General features: G+C 39.4%; 1 protein-coding gene across 1 annotated transcript in view; it reads left to right on the top strand.

Moving 5' to 3' along the window:
* Nucleotides 1-11,506, top strand: part of CDH17 (cadherin 17) — a 50,520-nt gene extending 39,014 nt beyond the window's left edge. Inside the window, exons 15-18 of the mRNA XM_087706858.1 lie at nt 51-272; nt 3,872-3,988; nt 4,234-4,347; nt 11,213-11,506. Of these exons, the coding sequence (XP_087562984.1) occupies nt 51-272; nt 3,872-3,988; nt 4,234-4,347; nt 11,213-11,313 (554 nt within the window). The 3' untranslated portion in view covers nt 11,314-11,506. The remainder of the gene's footprint in view (nt 1-50; nt 273-3,871; nt 3,989-4,233; nt 4,348-11,212) is intronic.
* Nucleotides 11,507-11,816: the final 310 nt, after the last annotated feature.

The following is an 11,816-nucleotide window of genomic DNA, read 5'->3' on the forward strand; positions in this document are numbered from 1 at the left end:
TTTCTCAAAACAAGTTTTAAAATATTCTCTTGCTCTATTCAAATATACAGGTGGTGTACTTAAAAGCAGTGTTGCACAACTGATACTGCATCTCACAGATGTCAATGACAATCCTCCGTATTTAGTAAACGAGATTGTGTCCTTGTGCCACCCACTCCAAGGAGACAAGAGTGCAAAATTTGAAGTTGCTGATTTAGATTCAGACATTCCAAACTTCACATATTCCCTCCCTGGAAAGTATGAGGACAACTGGATCATTTCTAAAGTGGATAGTAAGTATGTTTGTGATAACACTAATAGCACTTAGACTTATACACTGCTTCACAGTCCTTTACAACCCTCTCTAAGGGGTTTACTGAGTCAGCATATTGCCCCCAATAATCTGGGTCCTCATTTTATCGAAATGAGAAGTTGAAAGACTGGAAGGCTGAGTCAACAATGAACCGGTGAGGATCAAACCCCTGGCAGCCAGCAGAATTAGCCTGCAATACTGCATTCTATCCACTGTGCCACCATGGTCCTTTTAAGCTGGAGACAATCTTCATTTAGAATTTCTTATCTCCTTTGTTTTAGGATACATTTGAATTACTTTTTACTTTCTTCTAGTTGAATGAGCACATTTATTTCTTATGGTTTTTACGTATGTGAGTGCATCTCTTACTGTCTTAGGATAGTCCTCTTAAGGAATCAGGTTAGGAATTTGTGCTTCGTGTCTGAAAACTGAGATTACTGCTAAAGCCAAAACATCTTTTGCCCACTTAAATTGGGCCATTTCTGATAAGATCCGAACTGCCCAGAGTGACACCTACATCTGTTATACAGGTAGTCCTAGACCAATGGTGGGTTCTGGATCCCATTGCAACTGGTACGGTGCAATGGGGCTGGCATCCACCACATGAATGCGTGCAGCACACATGCACATACGCACAGCATGTGTATGTGTACTTACCGCCCACGACGCTCCAGCTGCTCGGTGGAGCATTGCTCAGGCGCCATATGTTCCGTATAAACCTCAAATAAGGGTAAGGAGCGCAGGCTGGTGAGTCCTCCGGAGCACTGTACCGGAACGGTACCTGGTGTTCCCGGCAGGCACCGGTACACCCATACCAGGGCGTACCGGTCGTAACCCACCACTGTCCTAGACTTACAACAGCTCATTTAGTGACTGTTCAAAGTTACAGCATCAGCCATTGCAGTTTCCTCATGTTCATGTGATCAAAATTTGGATACTTGGCAACTGACATGTATTTATGACGATTGCAGTATCCTGGGACGATGCGATTCCCTTTTGCGACCTTCTGGCAAGCAAAGTCAATGGGAAAGCCAGCAGTGATTCACTTAACTAGTGTGGCAAGAAAGATTGTAGACTGAGGCTCAGATATTTGGGCCCCAGTCATCTCACGTTTGGATGATTGTAACATGGGACTATCCACAAAGAGCATTTGGAACCTACACCTGGTGCAGAATGTGGCAGTGCAAGCAGTTCTTGGGGGTTCAAAGTCAGCCCATGTAACACCCCTGCTCTGTGAGCTGCACTGGCTGCTGCTTTGCTTCCCTGTGCAATTCAAGGTGTCGGTAATCACCTTTAAAGTCCTTCATGATAGATAGATGATAGATATAGAGATATAGAGATGATAGATAGATAGATAGATAGAGAGAGAGAGAGATGATAGAGAGAGAGATGATAGATAGATATATATATAATAGATAGATAGATAGATAGATGATAGGTAGATAGATAGGTAGAGAGAGAGAGAGAGATGATAGAGAGATGATAGACAGATAGATAGATAGATAGATAGATAGATGATAGTGATAGAGAGAGATAGATGATAGAGAGAGAGATAGAGAGAGAGATGATAGAGAGATAGAGAGATGATAGAGAGATAGAGAGATGATAGATAGATGATAGATAGAGAGATAGATAGATAGAGAGATAGATAGAGAGATAGATAGAGATGATATAGATGATAGATAGATAGATGATAGATAGATAGATAGAGAGAGATGATAGAGAGATAGAGAGACATGATAGAGAGATAGATCGATGATAGAGAGATAGATCGATGATAGAGAGATTGAGGGATAGAGAGATTGAGGGATAGAGATAGAGATGATAGATAGATTATATAGATAGATAGATAGATAGATAGATAGATAGATAGATAGATAGATAGATATAGATATAGATATAGATATAGATATAGATATAGATATAGATATAGATATAGATATAGATATAGATATAGATATAGATATAGATATAGATATAGATATAGATATAGATATAGATATAGATATAGATATAGATATAGATATAGATATAGATATAGATATAGATATAGATATAGATATAGATATAGATAGATAAACAGAGAGATAGATGATAGATAGATATATGATTGATAGATAGATAGATAGATAGATAGATAGATAGATAGATGATAGAGAGATGATAGATAGATAGATGATAGATATAATGATGGATAGATAGATAGATAGATAGATAGATAAATAGATAGATAGATGATAGATAGAGATGATAGAGAGATAGATAGATGATAGATGATAGAGAGAGATAGAGATAGAGAGAGAGATGATAGAGAGATAGATAGATGATAGAGAGATAGAGAGATGATAGATAGAGAGATAGATAGAGAGATAGATAGAAAGATAGAGATAGGTAGAGATGATAGAGAGATAGATGATAGAGAGATGATAGATAGATAGAGAGAGATGATAGAGAGAGAGAGAGAGACATGATAGAGATAGATAGATGATAGATAGATAGAGAGAGATGATAGAGAGAGATAGAGAGAGAGATGATAGAGAGATAGAGAGATGATAGATTATATATATATATGTATATCTATCTATCTATCTATCTATCTAGATAGATAGATAGATAGATAGATAGATAGATAGATAGATAGATAGAGATAGATAGATAGATAGATAGATAGATAGATAAAGAGAGAGAGATGATAGATGATAGAGAGATAGATGATAGATAGATAGAGAGATAGATGATAGAGAGATGATAGAGAGATTGAGGGATAGAGATAATAGATAGATGATAGATATAGATAGATAGATAGATAGATAGATAGATAGATAGATAGATAGATAGATAGATAGATAGATAAATAGATAGATAGATAGATAGATGATAGATAGATAAATGGCAATTTCTGACTTGGCCAGCCCAAAAGTTTAACGCTTTTCTGCCTGTTTCCTAAGACTTGCCAGCTACTCCCTTCTCTCTCAACCTAGCAGATGTATGTTTAATTGAGACAAGAGAAAAGACAAGTTCTTTTCATTAGCTGCTATTAAACTGTGGAATTACCTTTGGAAGCCTGGTTAACATCCTCTCTATTGGTATTGCATCTACCGGTAACAGCCTTTGAGGTTTTTTTTAGAAGGTATTCTCTCCATAGGCAACATCAATTTTAGAAGTTACAATGTCCTGCTTCCACTAGTTTGATAATATTTATTAAATATTACTAAATATTTTTGTCATTGTTTTTGTCAATGTTTTGATATTGTATTTCTTTTTCTATCTTTTCTCTTAAACACTTAACAATTGTACTAAATCTAAACGTTGTTAACCTATGTGGGTAAAAAATATGCATTGGAAGATTAATAGACTTCCAATAGGCTACAAATCTTTATATATAAAAATAACTAAATGAGTGCTGAATTCAGCCATATTGTACTCAGTGAGCCAGTGAAGATTTGATATTTGTTTGGATGTGACCAGAAAATGAAGACCTTTTAATTCTTTAATTCTTTAAATTAAATTATTTAATTTTTGCTAGTTATTATGAGCATTATAATAATCACAATATCATCATCCTATTTGTTTTGCCAGGCAAACATGGTAGCATTACCCCAAAGAACTTGAAACTTGAACAAAATGTCTATGATGTACTTGTGAGAATTAATGACAATGGAAGGCCACCAATGAAAGATGTTGTCACTCTGAAAGGTATACAGCGAAAATGTTACTCATTATGCTTTCAAAATTGTCTTTTTATTATGGCACATGCTAGAGCAGTGTTTCTCAACCTTGGCAACTTGAAGATGTCCGGACTTCAACTCCCAGAATTCCCCAGCCAGCATTCGCTGGCTGGGGAATTCTGGGAGTTAAAGTCCGGACATCTTCAAGTTGCCAAGGTTGAGAAACACTGTGTTAGAGTTTGTCTTATAATGGATGGATGTTTTTTATTATAGTGAATGTGTGCAGATGTGTCAGTGACAGGTGTTATGTGGAAATCAACAATCCAAATCCATCGCCAACAGTAGGAGCAACAATTGGCATACTTGTTGGTGTTCTGCTAGTTATAGGTAAGTGTTTGTATTAAATACAGAATATGGACTAAAAGAGCTGGAAGGGACCTTGGAGGTCTTCTACTCCAACCCCCTGCTCATGCAGGAAACCCTATATTATTAATTGATATACCTCTCAAGAGATGAATTAATGTCTATGGGGCTTATATAGAATAGAATAAAATAGAATAATAGAGTTGGAAGGGATCTTGATGGTCTTCTAGTCCAACCCCCTGTTTAGGCAGGAAACCCTATATCATTTCAGACAAATGGCTATCCAACATCTTCTTAAGGACTTCCAGTGTTGGGGCATTCACAACTTCTGGAGGCAAGCAGTTCCACTAATTAATTGTTCTAACTGTCAGGAAATTTCTCCTTAGTTCTAAATTGCTTCTCTCCTGGATTAGTTTCTACCCATTGCTTCTTGTCCTGCCTTGAGGTGCTTTGAAGACTAGCTTGACTCCCTCTTCTTTGTGACAACCCCTGAGATATTGGAACATTGCTATCAAGTCATCTCTTTTCATCAAACTAGACATACATCACACACCCAATTCCAGCAACTGTTCTTCATATGTTTTAATCATATGGTTGTTATTAGGTCTGATTACTAGAAGCTACACTAGAGTTTCCACCCATTGTTTCCATCCATTGTTTTGTTTCATGCAATGGCAATGATAATTGCGGGAGGAATAAGAGAGCAATAAAGTGGCAAAAGCTGATATGGAATTCTTGGTGCTCTCTTGATTGTTTGCTAGCAGATGTTTCATTACTCATTTAGGTAACATCCTCCGTTTGATGGTAGGTAACATCAACGGATGATATTTCCTAGATGGTAGTGAAACATCTGCGAGCAAACAACCAGACTCAGAGAGCACAAGAACTTCACTTTTTAGCCCTGAGATTCATATACAGGTAGTCCTCAACTTATGACCATAATTAAACCCAACATTTATGTTGTTAATTGAAACAGTTAAGTGAGCTTTCCTTCATTTTATGATCTTTTTTGCCACAGTTGTTGGGTGAAGGACTGCAGTTGATAAGTTAGTAACCCAGTTGTTAAGTGAATCTCTCTTCCCCATTGCCTTTGCTTGACAGAAAGTCGTAAAAGGGGATCACATGATCTTGGGACACAGCAACGGTTTTAAATATGAAACAGTTGCCAAGCATCTGAATTTTGATCACATGATCATCGGGATGCTGGAAAAATCATAACTATGAAAAACAGAGGTGGGTTGCTCCCGATTCGGCCCGGATCGGGCGAACCGGAAGTAGCAGCGGCGGGAGGCTCCGCCCGCCCATCCAGATGCTTCTGTGCATGTGCAGAAGTATCACACGGACAAGCACGCATGGGACCACACCTGAAGGGGTAGTAAAAAAATTAGCAACCCACCACTGGTGATGTTGTGACTTTGAACAGTCACTAAATGAACTCTTGTAAGTTGAGGACTACCTGTATTCTTTTCTATAGAAGAAACTGATATTACTTGTTAGATTGGGTAATGGAAAGGCACACAAGGCTAAAGGCAACAACAGCTCTTTATTAAAGTACAACAAGTAAGAACAATCCAGTGAAGGTTGAGTCTGACAGCAGCCTTTTTATAGGGAGCTGTCAACCAATAGGATTAAACCTCTGTTCCCGCTGGAACAGAGGACCTTGGTGGAAACCACTGTAGTAGATACCAGTATCTAATACCACTGCAATACAAAGTTTGCAAAATAATATAGCATTTTCTGGACAATATATAACACTAGGTAGGCAATAAGGAGAGATTGGACAGCCATTTGTGCAGAATAATATAGGGTCTTTCCAACTCTGTTATTCTGTATTGTAACATCTTGCTTATATCTGTAGATGTCTAAATGTTTCATCTTGACTCTATTAATTTATTCTCCAAGTGCCAACTTTCTACAGTTGGATAATAGTTATTGTGTTTAGCCTGGGCAAGACAGTTTGATAATAGTAGGATACACTGTACTTTGTCCCTTTCCTGGAGATGAAATGAGAATTCTTGGGGAATTTGAAAACACTTAAAAACTGATGGCGCTATTAAAGAATTTGCCCTTTCAATATATGAATAAAAAATAATAATATTTAGACTATAGATATGTTTTATACAGATAGAACTTGTGAAAATAGATTGAGTTAGCCAAGATTTGGATTTTTAGAGGAAAAATATTTATAATTCATGAATTACATAAAACAGGCCTATTTTAATATTTGCCTGAGTGGTAGATCCAGTTGTCAATTCCATGTCTGAAAGCAAGAACGACCATAGACTCATTTTATTTCTATTTCTTGGCCAGAAACTCTTGAAATCATCAAGAGTTACAAGAAATAAGCAAAAGCAATGAGCTTGAGGGCCCGAGACCCCAATCTTGAAAGCACTTTCTTTGAAAAAGGAAAATATTCATTTTTTTTTCAATCTGGTTTTGTCTTGTCTGCGTAGGAACTCAGAACAGGAAGCTGCCAGCAGCGTAGTTAGGTCAGAACAAGATTTACTCACTTGGCAAGGAAGGCTGAAAGCGGACCCTAAAGAGAAACCATAGTTAGATGCAGAGGATGTGGTTAGGACAGTACCTAAAAGCTTGCTGCATCTTGCGTTGAGGGACAAGCAGAGGTCTATATGGTATATGGGTCATGCTAAGAACATGGGACACAGTGGCTCAGTAGCTAAAATGCTAGCTTGTTGACCAGAAAGGTCAGCAGTTCAGTGGTTTGAATCCCTAGCACAGTGTAATGGAGAGAGCTCCTGTTACTTGTCCCAGCTTCTACCAACCTAGCTGTTCGAAAGCATGTAAAAATGCAAGTAGAAAAAATAGGAACCACCTTTGGTGGGAAGGTAACAACGTTCCGTGCCCCTTCGGCATTTAGTCATGCTGAACACATGACCATGGAGACGTCTTTGGACAGTACTGACTCTTCAGGTTTGAAACAGAGATGAGCATCGCCCCCTAGAGTCGGGAACGACTAGCACATATGTGTGAGTGGAACCTTTACCTTTACCTAAGAACACCTGAACAGCACGATGTCCACATGTACTTACCATGCTGAACCGCATCACTTACACACATGCTGTATTGATACGAAATTTGTAACCAACCATTTTATTTCTGTTTTGAATTTCCTATGTCCTGAGGCATAAAAATAGAATGGCAGTCCTGCTCACTGTTTCCCCCAGCTCTTTGCTAACAGAGAGACCCTTATTTTTTATCATAAATAAAGAGATATATTTTCACTTTCCTCAACCCTGCAGTTATTGTGCTGGGTAAATGATTCACAGTTTGGCTCTTAGCCAATCGAGAAATGCAGATAAAATAACTGCAATTCCAGAACACAGCGCTAGTATTGTTGACCCTGATGACACAGTATTCGTGCAGAAGGATCTCCTTGCCTCATGTACTTGCTGAGTCAGGGATTCAGAGTCATGGGAAGTCACCAGGAAAAGCACCCAAGATCCCAAGTCATCCGAGAACACGTGGTGTCTTTCGGAAATCACCCAAAAGAACATCTTTAGCTATTTCTGTCAATTTCTACTTCCTCTTATCTTATCTATGGTACAAATCTGGGTAAATCTGGCACAACATTATAGTGCTGTGATGGCGAATCTATGGCAGGCTTGCCAGTGGTGGCATACAGCTCTCTCTGCTGGTATGTGCATCGTCGTTCAAGGTCAGATCTCCGTGACATTTCTTTTGTGAGCTTCTGTTTCCCTAAAAACGACAAAACAAAAGCTCACGAAGGAAAAAGATCTTACCTCTTGCCGCACTGCCGGTGTTGGGATGCCCTGCCTCCTGCCAGCCAGTTGATTTTTGGATCTCTGCTGCGCATGCACGCATGTCCGTGCATGCGTGCGCACCTTTCAGTTGGGGCATGGGTGCGTAGTTGGGGCATGGGTGCGCAGTTTGGGCACTCGGTGTCTAAAAGATTCGCCATGACTGCTATAGTACATCTGTCGTGGTGGATGTTTGCATGACATTGTCCTTTAGCCACTATCATAAGGTTTGCATAAGTTCTGGACTCCTGGGAAGTGTTTGGCAATTACTTTACTAGGTAATTACTAGTGTAAGCTGCCATTCATGGAAGAAATGGTTACACTGATGAAATGATACTAGTAATTTGGGCCTCCAAAATGGCCTTCACAGTTGTGCTGGTTGTAGAAAAAAATGACAGATGCTGATTTCTATGGAAGGATTACTGCTCAGTTGTAGAACACAATTGTGTTTGTATGAGGACAGTTCCAGGCCCACTAGGCCCTTGCAACTTTGGTGAAGAAGATGTTATGCTGTAGTTTTCTTACTGATCAGGTTTGATTCTGCTTAGCTTTTCAAGTTTGACTGCCTCCTAACTAGGTTCATGTTTAAATTAAGAACAATAAAATAAAATTACCTAGTTGTAATTAATTTTCTAAAAACAGAGAAACACACCACTATATTCGGAAGCATTAAACTGATCATTGAGAGTTGACTTCATATGGTTACAAAAATAACCATATAAAAGATTCTGAGCTTTGTCTGGAGAATACAATGTACTTAGGCAATATATGAGCCCATTCAAACCCTGATTTAAGACCATATTATAGTACATTTAATATATGATTCTTAGGAGACAACACTCATTGATATCATTTAGATTAATCCCAAGTGATTGTTAATAATACAATACAATACAGTACAGTACAGTACAATACAATACAATACAATACAATACAATACAATACAATACAATACAATACAATACAATACAATACAATACAATAGCAGATTTGGAAGAGACCTTGGAGGTCTTCTAGTCCAACCCCCTGCCTAGGGAGGAAATCCTATACCATTTCAGACAAATGGCTATCCAACATCTTCTTAAAGACTTCCAGCATTCACAACTTCTGGAGGAAACTTGTTCCACTGATTAATTGTTCTAACTGTCAGGAAATTTCTCCTTAGTTCTAAGTTGCTTCTCTCCTTGATTAGTTTCCACCAATTGCTTCTTGTTCTACCCTCAGGTGCCTTGGAGAATAGTTTGACTCCCTCTTCTTTGTGGCAACCCCTGAGATATTGGAACACTGCTATCATGTCTCCCCTAGTCCTTCTTTTCATTAAACTAGACATACCCAATTCCTGCAACTGTTCTTCATATGTTTTAGTCTCCAGTCCCCTAATCATCTTTGTTGCTCTTCTCTGCACTCTTTCTAGAGTCTCCACATCTTTTTTACATTGTGGCGACCAAAACTGAATGCAGTATTCCAAATGTGGCCTTCCCAAGGAATTATAAAGTGGTATTAACACTTCACGTGATCTTGATTCTAACTCCCTGTTTATGTAGCCTAGAACTGTGTTGGCTTTTTTGGCAGCTGCTGTACACTGCTGGCTCACAGCAGTGTGCAGCAGCACACACGAACAATAAGATTGCATTGTTATGAGAAATTGGAGGAAGAGAAAGGAGGAAGACTAGACAGAAAAACACAGGAAAGAGAAGGCAGGTTTATGGGCAGCGTATCTCATAAACTCAGCTCAAGTTACAAGAAATTTAGGAAGAAATGCTCTGAATCATTCACAGACTCTGTCTTAATGAACCAGGAGTGAGACATTCCTCCTACCATTTCCAAGATTTTGTATTTAGTCCCAGACTGGTATTAAAGGTGCCTTCCTGAAATCTGTGTAGCTCTGACAATTGTTAAGGTTATTTTGGGACCCACTTAATGGAGAATATGCTCTATTGAACACAATGAGATTTTAATTGAGTAAGCACATACAGTATAAGCGCTGTGGAAATAATATTTTGTTTGTGGCATGGTTGCAAAGTATGGTTTTGCGTAAAGCAGCTTTCCTGGACCTAGCACCTCTTAGATGTCTTAGGTGACGAGACCCATGATCCCCAGCCAGCACAGGCCATAAACTAAACTATCAGGAGAAAAGGCAGGATGCAACTAGAGCGGTGATGATTAACCTTTTTGACACCGAGTGCTGAAACTGGAGTGTGGCGTGAGCACATGCGTATGCGGGCAGGCCAGAGCGGCAGAACCCAGAAGAGAGGAGCTGGCCAGTGTGCATATGCGTGGCGGCCAGTTGCTCTTTCGGGTTCCATCACATGCATGCACACCAGCCAGCTGTTCTCTTCTGGGTTGCAGTGGGTGCATGCATGAAGACCAGTTGGCCAGTTGCTGCACATGTGTGTGCTGTGACCAGTGGTGGATTTAAAAATTTTTTAGACCCTCTTCTATAGGCGTGACCTGCTTTTTGGGAGTGGCTTGCTGGCCATGTGACCAGGTGGGAGTGGCTTGCCGGCCATGTGACTGGGTGGGCATGGCCAACTTGTAAAATGTGGTGAAACTCACTTAACAACGCTCTTGCTTAGTAATCAAAATGTTGGCTCAGAAACTCTGGCATTTGAAGCATGCAAGTCTTAAAACCTTCAAGTTACAAGAGCCTTGCACCCCTAACCTTTTAGAAACCCCCCAGGGGTGTTCAAACAAGCTTTAAGACTTGTGGACTTCAACTCCCAGAATTCCTCCTCTTGCTCTTCATCTTGATGATGTGCAGACGGACGGGAGGGGGAGGGAGCTGGAACCGGTCCTAAACGGCACTGTAGATTTGTGGAACCTCTTCTATAGCAGAGGTTAGAACTGGCAGGAACCCACCTCTGGCCGCGACCCAGAAGAGAGCAGCTGGCCAGTGTTCCTGCACAATGGACCAGCTGTGTGGCACCCATGCACATGATGGAGCCTGGAAGAGCATCTGGCAACAGTGCGTGTGCCCACACAGAGGGCTCTGCATGCCACCTCTGTCACGCGTGCCATAGGTTCGCCATCACAGATCTAGAGGGTTCTAGTTGAGAAAAACTGGGTTGAATAACATTCAAATGTGTTTTCCTGTTTGTTTGTTTGTTTAGGTATCATTCTGGGATTCGTGTTTTTACACCTCAAGCGTAAAAAGGAGAATGAGCAAAACATCACCCCTGAAATGGAAGCTTTTACTCAAAGGAGTAAATGAAAGTGGACATTCGTGTCTTGCCTGCTGTCATAGTTGATCTCTCCTTTTTTTTAAAAAAAAAAAGTTTTTTTATTAAACTAATTTACATAGGTAACAAGAAATACATTAAAAAGGTACAGTGAAAAAATGTGAAAAAGAAAAAAAAACAGAAAAGAAGATAGAAAAAGAAAAGAAAAGAAAAATTACATGTAGGCACACAGACAGATGCAGAAAGACAGATAGACAGACAGACAGACACACACACACACACACACACATGCAAAAATAAAAGAAATGGCTTTTAATCTTCCTCGTGTCAGTTATACATACAATTCAAACCTTTCTCTCCAGGATTTCATCACACAGGTATTCCTCACAACCAATACTTAATGACCTTCTGAAGCTACATTGGTGCTTTAAAAAGTCTTACAAATGGTCCTCACACTTATGACTGACACATCATCCCTGCAGTCATATGATCAAAATTTGAGTGCTTGCCAATTGACATGTATTTTGAGGGTTGT

The sequence above is a fragment of the Thamnophis sirtalis genome, unplaced genomic scaffold (assembly GCF_051295495.1).
Source record: "Thamnophis sirtalis isolate CommonGarterSnake01/CBP01778 unplaced genomic scaffold, rThaSir2_p1.2 scaffold_2, whole genome shotgun sequence".
In the NCBI taxonomy this organism is placed as follows: Eukaryota; Metazoa; Chordata; class Lepidosauria; order Squamata; family Natricidae; genus Thamnophis; species Thamnophis sirtalis.